General features: G+C 36.6%; 5 protein-coding genes across 6 annotated transcripts; 2 read left to right on the forward strand and 3 right to left on the reverse strand.

Moving 5' to 3' along the window:
- Positions 1-30: 30 nt before the first annotated feature.
- On the reverse strand, positions 31-14,300 carry LOC123004186 (serine/threonine-protein kinase mTOR). Its single transcript, XM_044397312.1, has 10 exons — positions 13,963-14,300; positions 13,699-13,916; positions 11,915-13,651; positions 9,197-9,875; positions 7,718-9,146; positions 5,334-5,565; positions 4,961-5,281; positions 4,457-4,911; positions 3,814-4,408; positions 31-1,462 (listed from the first exon to the last, which is right to left on the reverse strand). Exons 1-10 carry the CDS (start codon positions 14,183-14,185, stop codon positions 125-127), a joined length of 7,227 nt encoding a protein of 2,408 aa, XP_044253247.1. The 5' UTR covers positions 14,186-14,300; the 3' UTR covers positions 31-124.
- A 121-nt stretch (positions 14,301-14,421) lies between these two features.
- LOC123004191 (60S ribosomal protein L37a) lies at positions 14,422-15,250 on the forward strand. The gene is made up of 3 exons (XM_044397318.1): positions 14,422-14,546; positions 14,800-14,928; positions 15,074-15,250. The coding sequence occupies exons 1-3, from the start codon at positions 14,544-14,546 to the stop codon at positions 15,218-15,220; spliced, it is 279 nt and encodes a 92-aa protein (XP_044253253.1). The 5' UTR covers positions 14,422-14,543; the 3' UTR covers positions 15,221-15,250.
- Positions 15,251-15,323: 73 nt separating this feature from the next.
- LOC123004188 (protein smoothened) lies at positions 15,324-18,954 on the reverse strand. 2 transcript variants are annotated; one of them, XM_044397313.1, is made up of 4 exons: positions 18,000-18,954; positions 16,635-17,481; positions 16,417-16,587; positions 15,324-16,375 (listed from the first exon to the last, which is right to left on the reverse strand). In XM_044397313.1, exons 1-4 carry the CDS (start codon positions 18,727-18,729, stop codon positions 15,424-15,426), a joined length of 2,700 nt encoding a protein of 899 aa, XP_044253248.1. In that variant the 5' UTR covers positions 18,730-18,954; the 3' UTR covers positions 15,324-15,423. The 2 variants fall into 2 exon arrangements, with proteins under 2 accessions (XP_044253248.1, XP_044253249.1); XM_044397314.1 differs by having other exon boundaries at positions 15,324-16,360; positions 18,000-18,952.
- Positions 18,955-19,327: 373 nt separating this feature from the next.
- LOC123004190 (EF-hand domain-containing protein D2 homolog) lies at positions 19,328-25,451 on the reverse strand. The gene is made up of 3 exons (XM_044397317.1): positions 25,126-25,451; positions 19,619-19,901; positions 19,328-19,573 (listed from the first exon to the last, which is right to left on the reverse strand). Exons 1-3 carry the CDS (start codon positions 25,293-25,295, stop codon positions 19,442-19,444), a joined length of 585 nt encoding a protein of 194 aa, XP_044253252.1. The 5' UTR covers positions 25,296-25,451; the 3' UTR covers positions 19,328-19,441.
- Positions 20,369-22,118, forward strand: LOC123004189 (ero1-like protein). Its single transcript, XM_044397315.1, has 2 exons — positions 20,369-21,497; positions 21,549-22,118. Exons 1-2 carry the CDS (start codon positions 20,576-20,578, stop codon positions 21,941-21,943), a joined length of 1,317 nt encoding a protein of 438 aa, XP_044253250.1. The 5' UTR covers positions 20,369-20,575; the 3' UTR covers positions 21,944-22,118.
- Positions 25,452-26,378: the final 927 nt, after the last annotated feature.

Below are 26,378 nucleotides of genomic sequence, written 5' to 3' on the forward strand. Positions count from 1 at the left end.
AATGGCTAATTTCGCCCAAAAACACCCATGCTTGTAATATTTGATTTATTTTGAACTAGATTATAAAAAAATAATAAGATACACAACAAAAACTATCACGTTAGTAGATACAGCAGTCAACAAGTTACCAAAACGGGCACCAGCCTATGTAGCACTGCGACAAATTCTCGTTACTCGTCGCTTGTTGTATTAACAAATCGACTTGTTTGGGAATAGTCAAAGATTCCTCGGTTGCAAAATCATTCCCGGTTAGTTTATCCCTGACCCGATTTATGATAATAACAGCTCTGGCATTCACTTCGTGTTGCGGCTCATTATCCTCCATTATCATCTCTCTTTTGGGGACATTCAACGATTCGGACGAGCCCTGTTTTTGGGAACAACTCGTCGACATGGAATCGCTATTCATCGGCAAATTTCGCACCTCGATATCCATCAATCTCCAATTAAGCAAGGGATCGTAAACGAAAGCTTCGAGAACCGCCATTAGACTGTCTTTATTCCTGTGCAACATCGACATGACTGACTCACAAGTCCTCCGGTAGGTCCCTTCAATCCCTGTCACCTCCATGGCGTTTATCAGCATTCTAGTCAACCGGAAAGGGATTTTCTCCGGGAATTTCTCCCTTGTCATTGCCACTTCGAAACAATCCCCGAAGTCTATATGCAGGATTTTACCACTCAGTCTGTCCAACATTAAATTCGAAGGGTGGCGATCCCCCAAGCCCAAAATATACCCCACCATTGACATCACAGCTAACGATCGCGTGTAATTAGTCCTTCGGTCGAACCAAACCTCAGACGAGGGGCTCTTCAGCCACAATAACTTCGCCAAATCGTCACCATGTGTGTGCTCAAGGGCATGCTCAAAAACCTCCATTTTTTGCATCACAGTTAAATGGTCGTAATCAGGGGCCATCCGCAACATAATCCTGTGCTCTATATTCAACAAAATCTTTTTCTTGTCTCTGTAATCACGGATTAACGTGTGGAGAGTATCACAGTGGGGTAACCACCCAATCAAACCCGAATTCGTGCTCAGGGGAATCACCGCGTATCGCTGTATTGTCAAATTGCGTCTAAACGTATCAGGATCTTTCATTAATAAAGTATTAACTAAACCAAACAATTGCATAACGCGTTCGTCCTGTCTTAAATCCTCGTGACCTTTGAGAAGAAACATGTAGTCTTTGCCGTTGCTGCCACGAATGACCAGTTTGCGGGGCCGTTGTTTCGACGTGATGACTTCTAGTGAACGATTAAAGTTGGCAATACGTACGATTGGCTGCCCTGGACAGTAACTACCAGGCACGGCCAACTCTAAGTCTTGACATACCAGTAAATTGGGCGATACGTATTGCAATTCGAGAGAGGTGAGTTGGGGTAATTGACGGGAAATACGGCGAAATACGTGGTAATACAGGTCCCAAGCTTGGTTCAAGTCTCGTATGTTGCTCGAAAGCTGGAAAAAAAAAACGATTTTTAATTTTTCAATTCTACGCCAAGCGATCACTTTTAAATGTCCTTGTTTCCGATTTTCGTAAATGTTATAAAACGCGTAAAAATAGGTGATACGTATCTTTTCAATGTATATTGATTGAGAAAACGGGGGATATACTAAATTAAGTACTTCGAAACAACAAAAAAATTATCTTAAGAACAAATCGACATATTGAAATGTTTTTTGTAAATAATAGACATAAATACGCACTCTACGGACGTGGTAATGCTTGTTTTTTTAAAAACTTTTTTTACAAATAAAAAAACAATAAAAAATTACACATGTTTTTAAAATTTTCAAAAAATTCATGTAAAAACTTTCAATTTTTTTGCGAGCCCTGAAAAGTGCATATAACACTGAAATCGCCTGAAAGTAGTGTTTCCATAGATATGAAATAAAAAAAAAGACCAAAAAAATCAATATTTCAAAACAAACTTTTCAGTAGAGGAGAAGTAAAATATATTTTATTCTCCTGATACTAGGATAAAAATGTATAGGTTTCGCGTTCCATTTATGGTGTTTGCTAGAGACTAAAATGATATTTTAAAAAATCGCAATTTTTTTCAAATTGACAACAACCAAACGTTTTTTGCTTAAATTACACTAGTTTACACGATTTTTATAACTTAGCTGAATGTCATAATTTCTTATAGATTTTGAGACACTGAGTTCAAAAAAAAATATTGAAAAAAAGTCCACCACGTCACGTTTAAGAAATATGTAATTAACAAAAATACGTAAATCGCCAAACAACAAATTAAAAGTGAATTTATTTACTTTGTTTTTTATTCTTTTTTGGATCAATTTTCTTTATACCAGTCCAACAGTAATCTCCTAACATATTTTTATCATAAAAACCTTCGTACAGATCTTTGAAAACCCTTTAGATCTTGATGAAAACGTTCGCTTTGTACCGTCACTCATGCTGTGTACGTTTTTTAGAAAAAAGTCCAAATGCCCGTCAATGAAATGTATTTTAAGACGCATTTAGACTGATGATCTGGCGATAATTTTGCAATAATTCAGCAACAATTTTTATTTTATATAAATTTTAAATCGGAGGCATTTGTGGAGAAAGCAGTAAAATTATTGGGCAGTATGAATAAAAAGTAGGAAAAGCTTTTGCTATAGTTTTGTCTCTTTCTTTCCTATAAAATCTAAGTTACGTCTTTTACTATTACGAGTAGAAGCATTTACTTAACTTTATTAATACGGCCCACTGTTCATAACAAAAACTATGATGTGATAAAAAAAATAACTATTATTTTTGTTTAAAGGTAAATATGTATAAAAATAATAAAAAAAACTAGTGTTATTTATTATTTGAGGAGCAGACTTTCAAAATGCAGTTTATCCATGTTTTTATGAATTGGGATAAAGGATTTTAAAGTTTTTTTGCAAAATGCCTAAGTACTCCAGCCGTAAAATTAGTGTTGAATTTGTACATATTTTTTCACATTTATTGTCACTGATATAAAAAATTAAAATTATTTCTTAAAAGAAGGACAGTTTTTGTTCTCTCCTCCAAAAATGCAAATTTGGACAAAATGCTTTTTGAAAGTCTGCTCCTCATTTGAAAAACTAATTAATGAATGATAAAGTACTGAAAAAAATGTGACTATTCACATTTTATTCAAATTTTATCGAAAAAATTGGCATATACTTAAGTTGCTATTTTGAAAAAAGAAAATCGCATAACTCAAAAACAAAACAAAATTTTATCTTAAAATACTCACATTTTTTATAGCACTTTAATTTTTATTATTTATTATTTTCTGAGACAAATAATTAAAAAAAAACACTCTTGATTCCATACTTTTTGTTCACCTTGTACTCGTATAGCAAAACGTAATATTTGACTGAAACTGCCCATCTACATGCATCTTTTGTAAATTACCAAAAGGTACATCTAAAGAGTAGATATTTTTGAATACATATACAAGATTAAAAAAAATCATTTTTAAAACGTCTGTCTTGAAACTTGTATCAGGACAGGATCTGAAGGTTTTTACACGAATCTTTTGAAAATTTTTAAAACCTGCGTAATTATAAATTTTTGGTTTAAACGATATATTTTCAAATTATTTGTTAATACCTTCCTATTTCTATCTATTGCTTAAAAAAATATTTCAAGATGTTGATTTGTTCTTAAGATATTTTTTTTTGCTTCATTATGTACATGCGTTTTTTCAATATGCATTGAAAAAAATAAAAAAACTGAAAAATAGTATATCTCAAATTTACGAAAATCAGAAACAATGATATTTAAAAGTGCTCGTTTTGGCATGGAATTATTCTATTAAAATACAAACCTTGTATCTTTGACACCAATCTTGCGCCTCATTCAAATCCCTCCCGTAAGTCTGATTAAAACTCGTCTCTTTCAACGTTTGGGGTCCCCTTTCCATCATCGCATGTAACGGTTCGAGAATCCGTAGCATTCCCTTGACATTACGTTCCCCAAAATACAATCTTGAGGCTTCTTCAAGCCCTTCGTGCCATATTTCGTGCCACAAAATTGCCACACGAATCAGTTCCTCGGACGCCATCATAGCCTGACTTACCAACGTAGGGGAATGCTCACTCATCGATTTTAAAATACTATTCGCTGCATTCCTACGTCTAATTGAATTACTTTTAGTCGCAACGGTTAAAGGGTACACTAGGGCTTGTGGATGCGTTTTTCCAATATCCACCAATAGGTGATTGATTAATTTCGACACTAGCGCCGTCGTGTCAATTCTCGCAATTAATTGGGGAATCACTTGAAGCCACGTGTTTTTCTCAACCAATCGGATGCCTTCAACAATCGCATCGTAAACTTCCGGCCAATCACCATAATCGAACCAAAGTGTCAACAAACGTAAAGTGTCTTGCAATGAACTCCCTTTTGATAAATTAATCGACCTGAAACAGTCTTTCAGACAAGACCAAAATCCGGTTAAACCGACTTACTTGAAAAATCCCTGAACGGCTAAAACCGTATAATGGGTTTTGTCTTCCTGTCTCGGGTAATACAACACCGTTTCAAAGTTCATGTAAGCCCACGCATGCCACGCTTTGTACCATTGAGGATCATGTTCGGTGGCTTGTTTGTAACATTTCAAAATGAAAGGTATGGAAGTTTCATTAATGCCTTCAAGTGCCTCATGCCAAGCCCCCAATTTGAGATAACATCTCGCCAAGAGTCTCTTTTTCTCGTCAATTGTCACATCATCGATTGGTTCGGTTTGCGAATAGTCAGCGACGAATTGTGACAGTTTTTGGAAAGCTTTTTGTTTTTCCTGTGCCACCCATAAATGTTTCGCGTAGGCTAGAGTGACATGTGGTTGGTTTTTGGGCAAGGGGGCATCGGGGCGTTCGTTCGGGTCGTAACCCAATAACATGACTAGGGTTTTTTGCGATAGCATCTGTCAATACTGGCAGTAGAAAAAATATCGTGTGTAACACAAAACTCACCAATGAACCGCTCTTGCGACACAATGCCGCATATTTCACCCATGTTCTTTTATCTTCTTGTGGTGTCAAGACCAAAGAGTGGACTTGAATGATTCTTTGCCAGTCTTCAACTAGTTTGTGACCCGATTGGAGTCTTTGCCACCACATGGCCTTTAAGGTGGGCCTCCTTTCCGGCACTAACCGATACTGCATGACTTCTTCCAACTCGGATAACATTTGTACCATGACCATGGCCCCGTAAGCCCTTTGGTAGGACTCACCGGCCATTGCGGTTAACTCATTATCGAGCAAATCGCGGGCCGAGTCGATAAATCTCTGGGCCTGAAATCGGTGAATTGTTAAAAATATTTTTTTTTGTGTGTAAAGGACAAACCATTTCGTAATCTTCTTTATGTATTGCTAAAATCGCACGGTAGAAAGCCCCCTCTTGGGTATCTCGCGGAATAACATTGACGTATGTTTCCATCGATCTGTAATCGTGTAAACCGAAAGAGGCCGCTGCTGCCAACCGACTAGCCTTCTGTTTACTATCGTCATTTAATAAAGTGAAATTTTTCTCGACGACTTGGTGTAATTCGTCCCATTCGCCCAAGGCTTCGAGACATCTGAAAAATCACCGATTTATTAAACCAAACTACATACAGGGTGTTCCAGCGAGTTGGTAAAGTCTATTAATAACTTTTAAGTGATAAAATAAAAAAAAAATGAACAGGACATTAAAACTTGTGTTTTTTTTAAATGAAACACCCTAAGATTCTTGGTATTTTTCGATGTAGCCTTTTAAAACAATGTTTTTACGCTAAACTTTTATTAGTTGAGTTCGCTTAGTTTTAGGTTTTTTGACGAAAACATGCACTTTTTAAAAATTTATTAAACAAAAAGACAGCTAGAACAATTTTTTTCTTATTTCTGCAAAGAAGAAAGTACAGAATTTAAAGCTGTAGCAATTTTTTAGTGTTTTGCAATTGTAACGATTAAAAAATGAAGAAGTTTGTTAAAAGTTAAGTAACTTAAAAAATTTAAATGAAACACCCTATTTTTTATTTTTGCATCTAATAGATTGATAAATTAAAAAAAATTAACTTTTAATATCTAGAATTGATAAATGAAAAGATATTTAACATTCAATATTAATTGTAGCAACAATGATTATCAATATCTGAGTATTCTTGATACTATGGCAAACATAGTAATTCCACCACGGATCACTTATCCGTTGATTTATCCAGAGTTTGTAAGTCGTTATAAATACTGAAATTCGAATTATTTTATTGTAAAAATAAAGAATAATGGATTCAATTTAACACAAATGTGATTATTAAGTGATATTTCTTCCATCTCTTGTGCAACTGTGCACTTTTTGGCTACTGAAACAATAGTAATTATTTTTTTAATGTCTTTTTACTTATTGATTATAAACACCTAAAAGTAAATAATTTTAGAAAGACAATTTAATAATCTTTTAAATGCAAAAATAATAAATAGGGTGCTCCATTTAAATTTTTTAATTTATTGAACTTTCAAGAAACACCTTCATTTTTTTAACTTTACTAATGCAACACACTAAAAAATGTTACAACCTTATAGCTTGTACCTTCTTCTTTGCGGTAGTAAAAAAAATATATTTCTAGATTTCAGTTTCTGTGTAATAAGTTTTTAAAAAGTGCATGATTTCGTCGAAAAAAACGTCTTATTTTTAAAACTAAGCAAAATCGACCAATAAAAGTTTAGCTTAAAAACATTGTCATAAAAATCTACATCCAAAAACGCTAAAAAACATATGGTGTTTCATTTAAAAAAACACATGTTTGTATTGTAACTTATTTTTGTGACACGCTGTATAGTCGAAAATAATTTTAGGCGATGGACTAGATTAGTATCTATCAATGTCCTGAATAATTTTTTCTAATTTTACCATTTAAAGGTGACTAATAAACTTTTTCAACTGGCTGGGACAGCCTGTATACTAGGATACGAAAGGAGATACAAAATCGCTCAATTTTTTTGACTTAAAAAAAGTAGTACAGCAGAGTAAAAATGAGGGCGCTTAAAGCGTTTTGCCGTCTCAGTTTCAAATTGTTTTAAACTAATTAATTCAACCAGTTTACTAATTGCTTGGAAAAAAATGCAAAAATGTTGAGCTTTACATTCTTAATAAGCTGCGAAAAACGAACGAACGTTCATATTTCACGAGAAATATGAACAAAAAATTTTTTTAAATTTAAAATCTGTGCTCCGTTTCATGTTTTTCAAAATACTGCAAATACGGTTAAAGATACAAGAAAAAGAAAGAAAGTTGTAAAGAACAAAATTTCCTAGTAAAAAGTCCGCGAGACCATATCTTTATCTTCAATCGTTCAGGTTTGAAATAATTTTCTGGCTCATGCGGACTTTTTTCTTAGAAATTTTATTCTCTACATTACATTTTTTTTGTATCTTTAACCGTATTCGCAGCATTTTGCAAAATATAAGACGGAGCGCAAATTGGTAATTAGTATTTTTTTTAAAAAACAGTTTTCAATAAAATTTTTGCATTAACTTTATCTCTTATTATTGAGAATTTAATGCTCAATCTGCCTTTAATTTTTTTGTATGCCTTCTGCTCACCGTTATTTAAATACAGTCATTTTATATTTCATTACTCTTAAAATTTAAACGAGAAAAGAACAACTGCGCTATCTGGCCTCACTAACGGAACGTTTTGTTTTACATCGTGTCGTATCCTAGTTTTTTTTCAAACATAATTAAAAATCAAACCTCATCTTCCCCAAACAAGCCTCTTGATCCATCTCATCCACTTCCAACTTCTCAGTATACAACCTCAAAGCCTTCTCCCAATTGTGCAACTTTTCGTACCACCTGACCTGTACTTGCATCTCCCTCTGCATGACATATTGTAACAATCCGTCAGCTGCTTCCTTCTGTTGCAATTTATTATTGATCGAAATGAGTGCCTCAACGACTTGACTACTCGCCCCCGCCACGACTTGACTAGTCGCCTCCTTTCGAAACTGCTCTTCTTTATAATGTAAAGCTTTGGCGTACGCCCGACAATGCATGGCATGATGCCCCAAAATGTGGCTATCGAGGGGCAAAGGCCCCTTATCGCAATGCTCCATAAATTCAGCCAAATTCAAAATTGTTTGAGTTATTTCCGGAACGTCGGGTACAGTCAAAGCTTGTTCGAGACAATTAATGAGTTCTTTTTGCATGTTTTCGCTTAATTCGGACCAACAACTAACAAAAGCGGCATTGAATAAATCACGTGGTAGTTGTGAATACGTCTGAGCTAAAGTTAAACAAGAACGCAATGCCGGAATTGGGGATTGTTTTAATAGTTCGATACTAAGACGTCTCAACCATTCCAACCAATCATCTTTCGAGACTCTTCGGACGGGAGTCCAGGCCTGTTGTAGGTTAGATTCGGACACTTTGAGTCTTTGGATCATTCCACTGTCGGCAGGCATGGCAGGGTCTCGGTTTTTCCCCCCAGTTTTCGATCTCGGCATTGGAAAATCAACATCTTCGGCGAGTGTTGTCTCATTTTGTATTTTCGAAACTAAAGTATCGAATTTACTGTGTTGTATCTTGTGTTTAGTCATCACTTTCTGTACAAGAGGTACAAAAATTGCAAATTTTCGACCTAATTGTTGCATGAGGGAACATAAAGTCTCCATAGCTGTGGGTCTCAATTCGGGACAATTATCAATCGTTCGGACTAAAGGGTGTACAATGCGCGAGATAAAGTCTGAAAAGTCGATAATTTCGGCCAATTGATCGATAGTTTCGAGGGCTTTTTTCGACACGACTATTGGACACTCCTGAGCGTCGAATAAACGCACAATGGGGGGCAAAATCAGATGCATATATTCGTCTAAATTGTTACCGAAATTATGCAAAGCTTCCAAAAGTTTGATAGTGTAAAGTCGTTCCTTAGACGTATCGTGGTTTAAAACGCGTAAAATGTGAGGCAACATTTTCGGTAAATAAACCTTAAATTCGGCCCCCAAAGCGACAGCTATGTGTTCCACTAAGAGGATCAAAGTCCCTTGAATCGTACTATTCGGTGTCCAGAATTCTTTAATAAGAAGACAAATATCGTCCAAATAGTTTCGAATGTGTTGTTTGACGATGTAAATCAGTTGTGCCAACTGCTGGAAGAGGAATTCTTTAAAATTGACATCGGCTGAAACACAGTTATTTAGTTGGTACCCCTTGACCAAAATCCCAACTCACCGGTCCTCACAACATGTAAAAGACTAGGCAAAACTTGCGATATATACGGCACACATTTAATCCCTAAACTTTTGAAAATAAAAGTCACTGCTTGCACCACCATAGTATGGTGTTGGGCAAGCGTTGGATCCTTAATAATCCTCATCAAAGTCGCTATAGCTATCGCCAAGTAGTACTCCTCCAAAGTACTCGAACTCATATTAACCAACATCTCACTCGATGTCAAATCCGCATTCAAATCCTCCCCTTTATCAGTCATCGGTATCAAAACCGGGGCTTCAGGGTAATAATCAATCTCTCCCCGATTGATTTTATGTTTGTACGGATCCAAAGCCCCCAATAATCCCAAAACTCGAATTGTTTCTCTTCGAATGTACGATTGTTGTTCCGTTTTGAGAAGATTGAGGAGGACGTCGAGTAGTATTGGATATTCGGTGTATGGTTGGATCACATGACCGGTCACGCCCACCAATTGGCCTAAAGTACATAAGGCGGCGCCTCGTTTTTCGGGGGCGGAGGCGTCGCCTAACATTTCGAGTAAGATTCCCATCAGTTCTTGCATCCATTCTTGGAGTTCGGTGCCGCCGCTGCTCACTTCTGCCAAATCGCCGATTGTGAGGAGGACCGAGAGGACCACGCCAGGGTTGGGCTCGGGGTCGCGCAGCTTGGGCACCAAGACCTATTCCAAAAAAACAATGTAATTTATTAAAGAGTGTCCAAAATAAAGAAATTTCATAGAAATAAGAGAGAAAAGTATCAATTTTTAATCTCAACAGAAATTTTGCGTCAGATTAAAAATACTATTTTTTCATTTTGATTCTCTAATAGACATACAGTGGAACTTCGTTAAGTCGCAGTACCTATTACCAAAAAATTATTTGAGTTATCGAGATATACAATATTACTTTTTTATAGATTGTTTTATCTTAAATTTATAAAATGAACACATTAAATATAAAAATAAAGTTTAATAAAAATTTAAAATTGCATACAGGATATAAAGTATCGAACTAAACGGTTTTTTTAATCATTTGCCTCCAGAAAATAATAATTAATATAAATANGTAATATAAAAAATGTGATCTTCTGTTTTTTAGTTATGCGAATTTTTTTTGGCAAAATTGCAATTTATGTAATAAATGTAAAGTAGATAGTTATTATAACCTTCCTGAGAAAAATGGCTTTATAGTTGTCATTTAAAAAAATAGAAAATTTCGAAAAATTGTATTTTTGATAAAACATATTTTCATAGTACTTTATCTTCATCAATTAGTTTTTCCAAAAAATAAATGATTTAAGCAAAAAATGTTTGGTTCCATACTTTTTATTTAGGAGATCTGAAAAGAATTTTTTTGATTGATTTTTGTTTGAAAACATGAAATGGTAAGTACGTATCTTGAATTTGTGGTCAAAAATTTCGATTCCAGAGTGCACTACAAGAATTATCATTTGATCGAGAGAAATAAGACGGAGTGGTCAAAAAACTCAAAACAAGAAAATTTCGAAAAATTTTATTCTTGATAGAACATCACATTTTTATAGTTCTTTATCATTCATCAATAAGTTTTCCAAAAAAAATTATATTTTAAGCAAAAAACGTTTAGTTCCATACTTTTTATTAAGTAGCCTTTTCCCGGATTCTTGTAAAAGATAAAAAATTCTCGATTTAAATTTTCATTTTTTAGTTTTGGTTAAAGATTAATTTCTAACATAATTTTAGTTTTGAGAAATCAAGTATGCCTTAGAAATTTTCAAAAACTTATTTTACCGCAAAGTGTCTTTTATTTATGTAGAAAATACAATAACAAATTATTTAAAAAAGTTGTTTAGAATCAACATCTAAGCCCCTATTCAAAATTTCAAGTCATCAGCCGACTATGATTTTTAATTTTTTTTTATGATTGTTTCACAAATCAAAGAAAATGTTATTTTTAACAGTTCTTTTATTATGAATAAGAAAATTTCACCCTTAGATTATCACTATTGAATAACTATTTCTGTTACTAAAAATATAACTGTCTTGGAAAAAAAAATTAAAAATCATAGTTGGTCGATATTTTTGAAATTTGGTGTAGGGGCCTAGATATTGATTCTAAACAGCTTTTCATAATAACTCATATTTGCTCCTTAAAAGACACTTTACAGAAAAATAGTGTTTTTTTTTAAATTTACAAGGCATATTTGAATTTTTAAACGAAAATCATGTTAGAAATTAGTTTTTAAGCCTTCTTGAGGTGACAGAAAATTTTTTTTGTATTGAAAACTGTCTAATATATTTGTACTTTTTTCGAAAAAGCTATCATAGACCTTGAATTTTGAGTAAACAAACGGAAGACACGTGCATACTGTAAAAATTAATCTAATGCGCATAAAGTAAAATCAATTCGACTTATCGAAATTTCGAGATATAGAGGTTCTACTGTATTAAGGAACACGACCTCATCGTGTACGATGTCTTAATAGTCAAAAGGCCACTAGATCAAATTTTGGCTTTTAAAATTAAGACATTACCAAACGTCACAACAATCTTTAAATCGATTAAAGTAAATTTTTTTGTTTAAAAACGGCACAAAGAGGGCAAATTACAAAAATACTATAAAAAACTCGTTTCATAAGCGGTTAAAATAGCGATTACGATAAACTTGAATTCGTGCTTCAAGACTGTTTTTATGAAAACAGTTGAAAACTTTTTTGAAAGTTTCAAGGCTGGGTAATTACCTTCAAAATGGGTTCCATGTAGGGCCTTATCATCCTCGGCGCGCTCACCACCAGGTGATCCAGCATCCTCGCCCCCTGTTCCTTATTCCTGCCGCTTCCCGAATGTTCCAACTCTGACAAAAGCTGAACCAAAGTCTTCCTCAACGAGGGCATAACATACGCCGGATTCATCGCACTCAACCTCCCAATCGTGAAGAGTGCAACTTCACGTATTTCAAACATTTCGTCTTGTAAAGCCACAAAGAGTGCACTGAGAGACTCCGCTTGTGCTAAATGATTATCAAACGTTCGATCGAGGGAAATTAACACCCCATACCTGACATTGGGGTCGGTATCGGTCAACCCCACACTCAACAAACGATGCAAAACAGCAGCGACAGTCTTTGTGACAGTTTCGGAGGAGTTCTTCGCTGTGGAGTGTATGGCATGGCGGAGGAGACGACAAGTAGTCCTCACCGCCTCCAATCGGATTTCGTTATTGTCGTGGATGAGGAAATGATTGGCGCAGCGATGGACAAATGGGAGGAGTCTCTGGCCTTCGAAATCAAAAGTTCCGAGTGTTTTGAGGGCCAAAACTATGATTTGGACATCGTTGACTTCGGGGATTGCGAGACTCATCACGGTTCCGGTCAAGTGTCGTGGCATTCCTGGATGTACCAGTGGTTTATTTAACAGAATATAACTCAACATTTTCAATAACCCGACACTGATCTTCTCTTTATGTTCCGGGACTTTTCGGGATAACTCCCGGAGACATATAGTGAGGGAAGCGGTAAGTCCAGTGGCTAGCATGGGCTCGAGGAGGTTCGGTATGTCCATTTTTGAGTGGTTTTTGAGGGCATGAGCTAGAAACGTGACACAGTTGAAAATTGAGGAGTCGATAGGGCTCCTCTTGCGCCCCAAAATGTCAACTCGGGGTAAATACATCCGGATTATTTCCATAATGCGTTCAATGTACGGCTCAATGTCACTCTCAACAGCGATCGCAATCAAGCCAATAGTCACAAAAGCCTTCGCTCTTTCCTTCTCGCGACTCTTCAAGATGTTGAAAATGTGATTCATGACGGGGCTCAAGTGTTGCTTGACGAAATTTTCGCGGTCGAAGGCCCCCAATCGGGGCAAAATCGTGAGGAAACTCTGTTGAATGTGAGACGAACGCGAGAGTCTCTGAGCCAAAACATCCAAGCAAATGTAGTCGAATTTTTCGAAAACGAGCTGTCGACAAATTTGCGATTCTATAATGGCGATTTGAGACGGCGCTAAAGACACAGCTTGGTATTGGGGGATGCGTCGCGAGACCGAAAAGACGAATCGAGATTTAGTGAAATTGAAACTAGTCTCGACTGTTTGCTTGGTGTCAGTGCGTTCGAGGAGACTTTTGCATTTGCGTTCCCACTCGGCGTTGGAGCACCGAACCAGTTCGTTGAGGATGAGGAGGAAGCCGTGGACGCGTTCCTCTTTCATGCGTTCGCCCCGTTCCACCGAGAGCATCTTGACAGACTCGTCGTAGCATTGTTTGTACCATTGTGGTCTTTGGTTCTGTTTGGCGGTCTCTCTTTGCGCGGTGACGACCAAAGCGGCCCTCAAAGCCTCAACGGCGCTCTCCCTGATGGCCGATTTGGGGTCCTGAATGGCGAAAAAGATCAAATCGAAAAATTGTGACACGTGTTGGTAGAAATAAGTCGGCATTGTGAGTGCCAACTCTTTGAGAACTAGAACAGCAGCTTGTCGCTTCCCCTATAAAAATTTTGCTCAAACTTGAGTGATTTTGAGGAGGTGCATACTTCAATCCTGTCGCCACTGAGCCATTCGAAGGCGCGCTTGACCTCAAACTCGACGTATTCCGAGGCTTTGGAGCCCGAGACGAGCGCCAAGCGCCCCATTGTCTTTGCCACCGATTCCATGACGCTCACGTCGCTTGAAGGCAGTAAATTGCGTAAATAATTGGCGAAACGTGATATACGTGTCGTCATGTTCCCGAAATCGACGCCGATTAAACACACTGAAAGAAGAAATTGAGAAAAATTCGGGTTTCAGGTCGGACTAACCAATCGCTAGGATTCCCCCTTTTTTCTCGTTAGGGTCGTTGCTCGAGACCATTTCGAAGATGTGGTGGTTGAATTCGTCGAGGAAGTTTGTTATTTCGTCGGGGGTGGCCTCGCGAAGCTCGCTTTTTACATACAAACTCAATTCTCGAGCGGTTTTTTGACGAATGTCGGGGTTGCGGGATTTCAACCCCGCAACGAATTGTTGCATGGCCAAAGTGGACATTTTGTTAGAAAGGAAGCATCTTTTGCTGGGTTTATCAACACTGAACGATTCTTATCACACTCATGATGGTGCTGCCATTTTTGCCGAATGACATGGGGGATTTCGACCGGTTTGAATTTTGACAGGGGTTGGTGTTAAAGTCCAATTCAAATTAATTCAAACAAAAATTGTATTTTTTGTGTTTATTATAAAACAAAAAAACATACAAATTTAAATTTGCGAGAAAGCCCTTGACATAACTTGAAAAATAAGAAAAAAAAATAACTTGGGGAATTTCGTTTTGTGATTGCGACCAGTTTGGTAATGTGTGTTGCCAACTTCTCTTACTTTTGAGAAATCTGTCAAAAGTGTTACAAAAATGGTAAGTTTGTAAAAATCCATAATTATTTTAACCATCCCAAGTCGTAACATATTTTTTTCGTTCGATGTAGACACAATAGACCAATTTCCATTATTACAAAACAATTTTTTGTGTGTTAGTAGCCCAAATCGGCATTTTCTTCTATTTGAGGTTATGTATAGCCAATTTTTTGTGTCTACTTGAGAAAAAGCTTAAAAACATATTAGTATCACTCATTGTTGATTGCCATTACGTAAAATTGCGTTTTTTACAGGCCAAGCGTACCAAGAAGGTCGGAATTGTAGGAAAATACGGAACCCGTTATGGGGCTTCACTCCGTAAAATGGTCAAAAAAATGGAAATTACTCAACACAGCAAATATTCCTGCAGTTTTTGTGGCAAGGTGAATGTCGACAAACACTTGTTTTAATTAATTAATTGTATAATTTTTTCAATGTTTACTTTTTTGGTTCGTTTTCTCATTTGTATAATTAGTTTCTATCATCGATAGATAAGCAGAAATTTACTTTTTCAATAATTTGTTTCAGGATGCCATGAAAAGGAGTTGTGTCGGGATTTGGTCCTGCAAGAGGTGCAAACGTGTGGTAGCAGGAGGCGCTTGGGTCTATTCCACCACAGCAGCGTCATCTCTCAGATCAGCCGTTCGTCGTCTCAGAGAAGTTAAAGAACAGTAATTTTTTTCATTAATAAAATACCTAAAAACACTTGTTTTTCATAAACAACAAACACCTAAAACCACATTTTTTCCAATTAAATAAGTTGGCAATATACCAAAGATAAAATTTCAAAATTTTTTATTTGGTAAAAGTTAGAAAAATCACATTTTTGTACAAATAAATATGAAGCTACCATATTTCATATAAAAATCAGTCATAACTCATAATAATTCCCGCAATTCGGGACTCGTCGAACTGTCACTATGTCTGTTGAAACTCTCAGAGTCACTTTCATATTTTTTGGAAGTTCTGGACCTTTTTGACCTCCGACTTTGGTGCGATTCTCTCCCCGACCGCGACCTCTTCTCTTGTTCCTTCTCACTTTCACTGCTACTCAACTCCTCGATATGCAACCCTCCTTGCCTCAACGATTTCATCACTAGTTGATCACTCAAATCTAAATTCGTGTTACTCAAAACTACGTTGTATTTATTTTCGGAGACGGTGACCGAAACGTTTTCGTCCTCACTCATATTGGGATTATAAGGGATTACGAGTTTCCCATTTGAGAGCAGTTTGCTGATGTGTTGTCCATCCAGACCCGCATTGCCCGTTCGTCGTTTCAAGTTTGGTTCAAGACTCTTTACTCCGCACAATCGCAAGGTATCCATTAGGTTTGAGTCAAGACTGGCACTGCTTTCCCTTTTATTCCCTGTTTTTGACAATCGAGAATCCCTCCGGAAATCGTGCCGTCGCCGCCTATGTCTCCGGTTTACTTTTCTGGTGGCTTTCAACTCGCTGATTTGGACTGACAATTGACTATCACCCGAATTACACCGACTCTCGATGCTCACATGTCTCACCGACACATGACTCACTTCCGAGTCAATCGAGTGATTATTACTCGAATAACCAACTTCCTCAACGATAGCCCCCCTGCGGTTCAACAACCGGGGGAGATTCACCGCCCAGGCTGTACTAAAACTATCACTAACGGCACTATTTAAGTCAAAGTGGAGCCCCACAGGATCGGTGTAGTGTTGACACTCGATTGAGATCCGCCCGCCTTGATTGAACTTCTCCCTTTTGTCGAAAATTTGCGCAATGATTTTGTGTTTTTGGAGTTTCATTGGTTCCTCTACTTCGCAGCGAAATTTCCTGCAAATCAGAGAACTAAATTTGGGATTAGTTTGACGGGGAGGGGGAAGGATTACTTCCTGATGTAACGAGTCCAGCTGTGGAGAGTTGCACTGCACCAGACCCAGGAAGCCATGGCGATGCCGGCGCCAAACACGGCGAGGAGTTGCAATTGGAGCATCGCGACACTGGGGCGCGACTCCTGCTTACAATGGGAGAAGTCCGAGCTCAAACTCGTCAATTTGCATCTGAAATCACCGAACTAGTGAACTAGTTTGAACTGATTTAAACCTACAAAATGTAGCTCTGGAGGCTCAAACTCCACGTTTCCGAGTTGATGAAAACATATCCATGGTAAATGAAAGTGATTATGCAGAATACGATCATAAACAGGGTAAAAACCCCCATTCTGACGATATTTGAACGGATTTTTCGACTCGAGTGTTCCGATATTATTTCTCTACTGTCGATTTTGACTTTGATCAAAAGGATGAGTCCTCGGACTATAATGTATCCTGCGACGATCATGGTAACGGCCAGTGGTGCCAACAAGAGTCCAGCTCTTGCCGCAAAATTGAATATTCCTACAAAGCAAATCCCCGTGACGTAATCCCCGTCGATTTCGCCCACCGCCATGGTAGTTATGGTAAACATCAATGGTAAACTCCACGCTATTAAATGAAAATAAACTCGTTTTTTATCGACACGTTCTTGGATTTTCCCGAGTGCTTGAACGCAGCTCATGTGCCACGTGTAGCTGAAAAGGACGAACCAGACCATTCCTGCGATTAGAAAATAGTAAACTAGAACAAAAACGATGACGCAGGAAAGGTTCTCAGTGGCACTGGGTTCCGATTTTCGCAAGGTTCCGTCCTTTTTGCAGACGATGTCTTCGCGAGTGTCCGAACTGAGAAACTGGATGAACCAACCGCCGTAGGAAATGAAGAAACAGATGTTCATGTAGAAAATGGTCAAAGCGGGGTACTTGTTGGCGGTTGTCCAGTCGATGATGAATGTCACGATGGTAAAGAAGTTGAAGAAACCACACACGAGGACGCAGTAACCGATGAGTTTGTGGATTTGGTAATGCTCGTTTTCGGTGTAGAGGGAGTCCTTGCAGCGCAGGCCGCACTCCTCCACGTCTGAAATGTTATTTGGAACTAGCATAAATTGGGTTGAAACTACTGAAACTAGAACTAAGTTCTAAATCAATCAAAAATTTGCTAGTTCTTGAACTTTTATCAATATCGAGGATAGTACCAATCGGATTGGAATCATTTTACAGATTTAGACTTGTCTTTTCATTTTGTACCCAAATGTAGCACTTTTGTAAATTTGTAAAAAAAATAATCACGTAAATCGACGATATTTACATGCTTATCGTGTTGCGCTGTATTGTTGGTTGTCTAACTACAAACACCTAAATTTTTGTTCTTTCCTTTATATGTTTTATTAGTTGCAATAATGTGAAAATCCATTTTTTTGCATCAGTATGAACTGTGTTAAAATTACTGAAGGCAGAAAATTTTGGCCAAAACTAATCTCGTGAATCGCGACATTCGGAACCTGTGCGTTGCGATGTATCGTTGATTGCCTACTTTTAACAACATATTTTATTGTTTTTTCTTATTATTTTATTATGAAATGTGAAAATTCGTACCTGGATAGAACCAGTTCTGATTATCAGTCTTGACTAAGGGCTCCATGCAGAACCCCGTGGTGTTGAACCTCAATTCTTGGACGTCGTTTTTGCAATTTGATGAAAAAATGCGGCCGTCGTCACAGTTGAGGAATTTGGGAAAGATCGAGCTGTTGTAGAACATTTTGCAGGGTTTGAGGGTGAGTTGGCACATTTCCCTGGACGGTAAGTCGACTTTGCCGTTTTCGCACTTTGGCATGTACAAAGCGCACAGAAAAGGCTGTATTACTGCCCAGCATTTGGGTATGAACCTGAGGTATTTGTAATGGTGGAGCTTTTCCTGTACTTTTTCTTGCGTCGTCAAGTCGGTGAGTTCCAGAGTCGTGGAGAAATAGGGTAGTTTCATCCCCATGCACGTGGTGTAGTTCAAAAGCTGGCATTTGGCCGGCTTTTGGCAGTACTTCTTGAAGTGGAGGTCGTACCTTGAGCCGTCTCTCTCGCCGTGTCTCACGACGATTTCGTTGAATTGCGATGAGTTCACTTCGAGGTCTTGTGAGCACAAAGAGCGTTCAAACAAACACGAAATAATTAAAATCAAGAGACGCATTTTCGCATTTTCGAAGTGAAACTTTGCCGAAAACTGCACGTGTTGTTGTTTAGCTTTGGCCGGATGGGAGGAGCGATAAAGACGAGAATAGAAAGTTTTATTGGGGGAAAGGAGACAACGGGACCACCCACATGGGAGGCTCATAGTTTCCTAGAAGAGGAGACGGAAACAAGTGCATGCGTGGGACAAAGATGGGGAACGTGCATGGACCTCACGCATCAAGGTCAAGCATTTTCAGGATATTTCAGGACCAAAGACAACACTACACTGGCCAAGGATGTGTCGAAGCTTTCACGACGTGCAAATTATTCATAATTAGCTGTGTTTGGGGCGACAATTAAGCGCATATTTGGAATTTTATGACTAAGTCCAGCGACTTAAGTATCTGAAAAACAGGGGATGAATGCAAATAAGTGACCCTTCATGAATCTTAATTTTCCGTTGAGCTAATCACACAGAAATAAGTAATAAAAAAAGAAAAAAAAATATATTCAAATTTGTCAGTGTCTTACCGTGACCTAACTTACCGACTTCGAATTTTAATAAAACCATAGAGGAAATATTTCATCTATGATAAAACAAAACAATTAAGCTGTATTTTTATTAATTGATTCTATTTGAACGATGTAACCGTATTATGTGTAATTATACAACTGATTATAATTTTTTTACGTAATTATTAGATTGTATAATGTGTTGCCTATCTCTCAGGGTTACTACTAAAACACCAAATTCTGTTAATAATTTTATTAAAAAACGTCTATCACAAAATTCAAAAGCTCAATCAAAAGTTAATAAAATTTGCCACTTACTTTAATACTTATATTTACAATAAATGCGCGTTTCAGTCTAAAACTTATTTAAAAATGGCGGCCTTTTGCAGGAATTGTTGCCTCCTCAAAATCCTCTCTTCCTCCGCTCGCTTCCTCTCCTCCTGTTCTTCCAGTATCTCGCTCTCGAATTTGCTCCTCTTTGCCAACTCCTGGATCTGTAAGAAAGTCTCAAAACCGGGCCCCCAATTTTTGTTAAATACCTTTGCTTCAAAAAACTCCTTCGCCCCATTGACCCCCACTTTATCCACGTCGACTTCGGTCAATTTGGCCATTTGAGCTAACCCGGAGTCCTCTTCGAGTTCTCCAGCCCTGGCTTTGCGATACACTAGGAGAAACTCTCTGAAGGAGAGTCTCCCGTCGTCATCCTCGTCCACTTCCTTGATCATCGCTTTAAGCCCCACGTGGGTCTGGGGGGCTCCCAAAACCTCCATCATGCGTTTCAGTTCGCTGAGGCTCAAGTAACCGTCTTTGTTGGTGTTGAATCTGGAAATATTTCAATCAGTGGGAGAGGAAAATAAAATGCCCCCTCTGAGATTGCTAAAATTTAAATTGGTTTCAATTCATTCCAGCCTTGGAATTCGTTTTATTCTTTATGGTTTAGTGGTTGTTGCATAATTCTTTACCACTCAAAGAATAAATAATAAATTAATTCGGATTTTTTACTGGGAATGAATCGAACTACCTGTTCACTTCCTTGTAACTTATTGCAGAATAATTAACAATGGAGGTGTATTTAATGAATTTCGTTTATAAATTACGAGTAATTATGATTACGTGTAGGCGGATGTGTGTGTAACACGATGGTGTTTATTCAGTGGTCTTATTTTAGAAGTGTTGATACCCAGATATCATAGACACATTTCCTTCCTTTTATTTACATGGACTGTATGTATTTTCATCATTATCTCCTGGTTTGGTTTGTAAACAATTATCATTGAGTTGTTACTTTTAGAATTTTTTCCATTATTTAAATAAACAAAAAGTGGAAAAAACTGCAACTTTCATGATTTATAGAGAGAAACGTCATTGTCACACTCGTCAATGCTCCCACCTTTCCACTCTCACCTTGGCGTAAACTACGTGTTCTGCACCGGTTCGATAACGCTTTCGGCCACGTTTCCATCCGCACGACCTCCTCAGTTCACCCAGAATGCGCGATGACGTCCCCCACGTTCCTCTTACTCCTAGTGCTCTGCACCCCAAGTCGCAGCTATTTCGCCCCCCCGAAAGACTCCTGTTTCTGTCAATTGAGCGGTAACATCGACGAGTGTTCGTGTAACATCAACACCGTCGACCATTTCAACAACATCAAAGTCTATCCGCGATTGCGTAGCCTCCTCCGCAAGGACTATTTCCGGTTTTTTAAAGTGAATTTGAAACGAGAGTGTCCGTTTTGGCACGATGACAGCAAGTGTGCCATGAAGTATTGCCACGTGCTACCGTGTGGAGAGGGGGAAGTACCGCAAGGGATCAAAGGGGAAGGTGGGCGCGGTGCCGAGGCGAAATGCGAGGAGGACAAACAATTAGACTATTTAAACAAAACCATAAGTGAGAAAATGAGAGGGGATTTGGTCATGTGGACTGCGTATGACTACGCTCAGGATGAGTTTTGTGTTAAAGATGATAAAGATGAAGATGCGGAATATGTCGATTTGTTACTAAACCCGGAGAGGTTTACAGGTTATAAAGGGCCTTCGGCTAACAGAATTTGGAATTCGATTTATTTGGAAAATTGTTTTCGCCCTAAAACCTTCTATAGCCTCTATATTCCCAGTCATATGCTTAGTAATATGTGTTTGGAAGAAAGGGTTTATTATAGGGCCATTTCTGGGCTCCATTCCAGCATCAACATCCACCTCTGTGCTAACTATTTACTATCAAATTCGCACGGTTTGTCTCTCACTAACCCAAAAGGCGAGTGGGGCCCAAATTTGAAAGAATTCAAAAGACGTTTTTCCCCGGAAACCACCAACGGCGAGGGCCCCAATTGGTTGCGAAACTTGTATTTCGTCTATTTGCTTGAATTGAGAGCTTTGGCCAAAGCAGCGAAGTATTTGGAACAAGAAAAATACTACACAGGTTAGTTTAAGTTTTTTTAAATTTGGCGCCGAATCACGCCGCCATTTTCAGGCAACGAAATGGAGGATTTCGACACGCAAATGGCCGTCAAGGATCTCCTCAATGTTGCCAAACCCTTCACCGGACATTTCGACGAGTCGACTATGTTTACCGGAAGTGAGCAGGCCAAACGTCTCAAAAACGAATTTAAAGAGCACTTCCGGAACGTGACACGAATTATGGATTGTGTCGGTTGTGATAAGTGTAAATTATGGGGGAAATTGCAAACTCGGGGTTTAGGAACGGCGTTAAAGATTCTATTTTCGCAAAATTTTAACCAAAAGAAGTTGTTTAGGTTACAGAGGGAGGAAATAGTGGCGTTATTTAACGCTTTCGGACGCTTGTCGACGAGTATTTACAAATTGGACGATTTTAGACAAATGTTACATGAACACGAAGAGTTGTAGAAAAAAATCAGTATTTTTGATAATATAACTGTGATGATGTAATTATAAAGACTTAATTTTAAGTAGTCGTTAGAAAAAATATAGTGTGTGTCCCCACATCACAATATCTAAGTCGTTTTTTGTTTGTACTTCAATATATTTTTTGAACTATTTATTTCCAATAAAAAATCGGAGAAAAAAATTGTTTTATTATCATTACCTTGACCTGAGTATGGAAATTACTTTCTAGCCATTTTTCCATACTTTCAGTGCCATCTGCAAACTACGAATTTCTCCCCAAATGATTTATGGTTTCATGACTGAAAAATTATAATTACAAGCCGGAAATCCGGTAAATTCACTATTTTTACAAAATATTTACGTTCGGGTGACTCAGTTTGTTTGGTGTTTATGACCTGTAAAAAATCAATCAAATGACTCAACTCGTAAACATGAAGAATTTCAACGTCAAATCGGTAATGAAAGTCGATTAAAAATAAGTCCAAGGAAGACGACGTGAGAAAGTGTTATTTTTTTCACATTACGAGTAAAAGCCTTTCACTGAAAATTGATTAGGACTATCGGCGTGATTGAAGATGCGACTTTTACCACTTTTTTGTTGAATTAAGTGGAAAAGAAGCCGTAAATGGTCTTAATTACTGCTAAGTGAATAATCGTGTTAAGGTTTATTGTATGTGCACGTAAGATTTTACTCGGGTCTTCGACTCTGAAACCTAATTAGGTCGCAGGTGGAATTTGGTATTTTTAGCGAAAGAATTTTTGTCTTAATCTAGGAACACAAATTTCAAAAAATAATCAAAAAAGTGTGAATATGGTTTAAATTCTTTACTGTACAAGAAAAGACGGAATTTTTAAACCAAACTTATGTAGAATATTCTAGGAAGTTGATTGATGTCGAAAAAAAGAAAATTCCGGTTAATTAATTTTTATCTATTTAAATTTTTTTGTTGTCCAAAAAAGTCATATTTTTAACCAAACTTATGTAGGTATAATGTTCTAGGAAGTTGATTGATGTCGAAAAAAGAAGGTCATTCTGGTTAATTAATTTAATTAATTTTTATCTTGAAAATCAACGACCAACGGGATTTTGTTTCGGGGTAAAAATTTACCCCGGAATCAGAGTTATCTTATGTAAAATTGTCCAAAAAATCCGAATATGTTGCTTTAATCCATAAATTAGTAAATCACATATTAAAAAAAAATGTTTTGTTTTAATCTAGGAACACAAGTTTTTAAAAAATAATCGATAAAGATAGTCTCTAGTGCAAAAACTGTTTAAACTTTTTTGCTGTACAAAAAAGTCGAAGTATTTTCGAGCACACTTATGTATAATGTTCTAGGAAGTTGATTGATGTTGAAAAAAAAGGAAAATTCCGGTTAATTAATTTTTGAAATTAATCTTGAAAATCTACAACTAACGGGATTTGGTCTCTGAAGTTTAGAGAACGCTAAAGATAGTCAGTCTTAACCTTTTTTGTTGTGTAAAATAGTCTATGTATGTATTTTTGACCAAACTTATGTATAATGTTCTAGGAAGTTGATTGATGTCACAAATTCCACTGAGTGGAATTTGATATTTTTAGCAAAAAAGCAAAAAAAAAACACTTGTACTTAATGTTAAAGAGTGCTTTTATCAATTAATTTCAGTAGATAAAGCAATTTTTTTAACGTCTAGTTAAATAAAGTAATTTTTATCTACTGTCTATATTTTATTAACTAATTTCAGTAGATTTTTATCGTCTAGTGAAATAAAATAATTTTTATCTACTCAAGAAATTCTGGTAGATGAATACAAAATAAAATGAAATATTACACACGACGATAAAGATTGTTTATCTACTCTTAAAAAAAAGTCCACTCGTGACTTCGCCACTCGTAAACTTAACCTTTTCACTCGTAGATAAACAATTTCTTTATCGTCTTGTATAATAAATAACTATTTATTGTCCAAAAAAAGTCGAAAACTCGAAAACAAAAATTTACATCGAGTTATAATTCGCTTTCCGGGTAAATCCAAAGTCTAATGACCCGGAGCGTCCCGGAATTGGGGAATTCTTACGTAAAATTGTCCGAAAAGGCCGAATATGTTGTTCTAATCCATAAATTAATAAATTCCACATTAAAATAATTTGTTTTGTTTTAATTTAGGAATTCTAATTTTTAACAAATAATCAATAAAAAAACTGTTTAAACGTTTTTGTTGTTTAAAAAAGTCTAAGTGTTTTAAAGCAAAGTTATGTATATAATGTTCTAGGAAGTTGATTGATGTCGAAAATTAGGTCGCAGAGTGGAAATTGTGTTTTTTAGAAAAAAACAATAGTTTTCTATTGTCCAAAAAAAGTCGAAAATTTGTAAATAAAAACCCACGGAGAGTATAATTCGGTTTCCGGGTAAATACAAAGTTTAAGGACCCGGAGCGCCCCGGAATCGGGGGTCTCCTACGTAAAATTGTCCCAAAAATCCGAATATGTTGTTTTAATCCATAAATTAATAAATTCCATATTTAAATAATTTCTTTTGTTTCAATTTAGCAATACTAATTTTTAAAAAATAATTAATAAAGATAGCCAAGCACTTCTTTAAAAAAGTCTAAGTATTTTTAACCAAACTTATGTATAATATTCTAGGAAGTTGATTGATGTCCAAAATTATGTCACAGAGTGGAATTTGGTGTTTTCTTGCGTAAAATTGCCCGAATATGTTGTTTTAACCCATAGGCTAGTAAACTATTAAAAAAAATAGACAATTCCAGGCATCTGGACCCACCCTCGACGTGGGCCACCCCACCCAGAGCCCCATAAAGGTCAATCAATAGCTATTAGAAGGCCAGTGTATTAATAGGTTACCTCGATGACCTTACTTTATTAAAAATAAATTGATCGATAAATTTGCGCGTACAAATTATTTATGACTCGATTTCTACCACACGTCTTGAATATTTTAAGCCAGTTGTTATCAACACACATGACTCAGACCTTGGAAAATATGGTAACAAGAAGCGCGTCTAGTCATATCTGTGTCAGCCGAGATTTGCAATATAAATCATCGAAAAAAAATTAAATTCTCTAATTACTAGAGTGCAAAAATGTTCCGTTTTAATGGAATCTCTTGAATGTTAATAAGAAAAAACGCACAATTTGCGATAAAATCTGTTTTGTTGAGTCGATAAGATAAAAGCTTACTTTTTGAACGTGCTTTCGTACTGCTTGATTTCCTTCCTGGAAAACTCGTGAAACTCGGTGTAAACATTGACCACTCTGTAGTTAACTTTGACTTCGTGCCCATTATCCAGAGCATCGTTGATTTCTTGTCGTCTGATTAAAACCGAGTTTAATTCCGAATCGGCCGGCATTTTGCACAAAATTTGCACAAACACTGAGAATTTCGAATTTGATTGACGGAAAATCTGACAATTTAAATCACGTCGACAACACTTTTAAACAACACAGAGGAGGAATCAAGAGTGGAGATTTAAATATTCACGTGGGACGCTTGCGCACTTTTCCCTCCACCACAAGAAACTCGCATTCACGTGAGTTCAAAATTGGGAAATCTATTGAATTCAAACAGTATTTTTCTATTCCTCTGTTGATTTATTGATAAGATAAGAGAATTCCAAATAATTTTCCCCGCGAAAACCCCACTTTCTCTCTCGATTTCTTGGTAAACTTGTCAGGTTTTTGTCCACTTTCGTTCATTGCGAATGCAATCAGTTTCGCTTTCTGTTCAATTTAATTTCCTTTAAGTACTTGAAAATTCCCAATTTAGTTATCACTGTTATCACTGCATGCGTGTGTGATGATTCATTTCGCAGCAGCGGAAGGAAATGGGGTGACAGCGTTTGAAGCAATGAAAATTAGTTTAGATCATGAAACACGGTGGAAGTACACTCATTTGTGGCTTAATTTGTGTCAAAATTAATTTCCTCACCCTCATTAAAATTAACCCTTTTTGTGCGGGGATATGAGTCAGCAAACTGCAATTAATTTAATTTCATGTTTTATAATTATTTAGCAATGATCTAAACTGATGTAATTAATTGATAATAATTAATTACTAATAGAATCAATGCTACTAGTGATAGTTATTTAACTTGAAATACTTGAAATAATATTACTGGCTGCATAACCACTGAAACAATATTATTTTTTTCATTTTATGACAAAAAAATTAACAAAAAAAATTGTCCACAATAGTTAACAATAAAAGATAATTATGTTGCCATTATATTGACATTTTTTTTTACAACCATTTCTGAATATAATAATTTTTTTTATTCAATATTAGTGTTAGGGTCGTAGGAAAAATTGTTTATTTGCTAGCTTGAAAAATTGGGTACGAATTTAGTAAAATATTAAAGGTACTGAAAAAAATAAATGAAATTTTGAGAAAATTAATTCAAAGAAATCAATATTTTGAAAAAATCAAAGTTTTT

The sequence above is a fragment of the Tribolium madens genome, unplaced genomic scaffold, assembly GCF_015345945.1.
Source record: "Tribolium madens isolate multiple individuals breed KSU strain unplaced genomic scaffold, Tmad_KSU_1.1 Scaffold_1;HRSCAF=32;Tcas5.2_LG8, whole genome shotgun sequence".
Taxonomy (NCBI): Eukaryota; Metazoa; Arthropoda; class Insecta; order Coleoptera; family Tenebrionidae; genus Tribolium; species Tribolium madens.

What these genes read in the sequence shown, in the direction of transcription:
- LOC123004186 (XM_044397312.1), bottom strand. Translation starts at nt 14,185, where the DNA reads ATGTCCACTTTGGCCATGCAACAATTCGTTGCGGGGTTGAAATCCCGC. An exon ending in GCTTGTTTGGGGAAGATGAG is followed by an intron (nt 5,566 to 7,717) that starts GTTTGATTTTTA and finishes GTGATTTTTCAG; the next exon opens with ATGTCTCGAAGCCTTGGGCG. An exon ending in GTCGCAAGAGCGGTTCATTG is followed by an intron (nt 4,912 to 4,960) that starts GTGAGTTTTGTG and finishes CAGTATTGACAG; the next exon opens with ATGCTATCGCAAAAAACCCT.
- LOC123004191 (XM_044397318.1), top strand. An exon ending in CCTGCAGTTTTTGTGGCAAG is followed by an intron (nt 14,929 to 15,073) that starts GTGAATGTCGAC and finishes AATTTGTTTCAG; the next exon opens with GATGCCATGAAAAGGAGTTG.
- LOC123004188 (XM_044397313.1), bottom strand. Translation starts at nt 18,729, where the DNA reads ATGAGCCTCCCATGTGGGTGGTCCCGTTGTCTCCTTTCCCCCAATAAA. An exon ending in TCAGAACTGGTTCTATCCAG is followed by an intron (nt 17,482 to 17,999) that starts GTACGAATTTTC and finishes ATAACATTTCAG; the next exon opens with ACGTGGAGGAGTGCGGCCTG. An exon ending in AGCCTCCAGAGCTACATTTT is followed by an intron (nt 16,588 to 16,634) that starts GTAGGTTTAAAT and finishes CGGTGATTTCAG; the next exon opens with ATGCAAATTGACGAGTTTGA.
- LOC123004189 (XM_044397315.1), top strand. Translation starts at nt 20,576, where the DNA reads ATGACGTCCCCCACGTTCCTCTTACTCCTAGTGCTCTGCACCCCAAGT. An exon ending in ACAAGAAAAATACTACACAG is followed by an intron (nt 21,498 to 21,548) that starts GTTAGTTTAAGT and finishes CGCCATTTTCAG; the next exon opens with GCAACGAAATGGAGGATTTC.
- LOC123004190 (XM_044397317.1), bottom strand. Translation starts at nt 25,295, where the DNA reads ATGCCGGCCGATTCGGAATTAAACTCGGTTTTAATCAGACGACAAGAA. An exon ending in TACGAAAGCACGTTCAAAAA is followed by an intron (nt 19,902 to 25,125) that starts GTAAGCTTTTAT and finishes AAATATTTCCAG; the next exon opens with ATTCAACACCAACAAAGACG. An exon ending in AGGAGTTTTTTGAAGCAAAG is followed by an intron (nt 19,574 to 19,618) that starts GTATTTAACAAA and finishes ACTTTCTTACAG; the next exon opens with ATCCAGGAGTTGGCAAAGAG.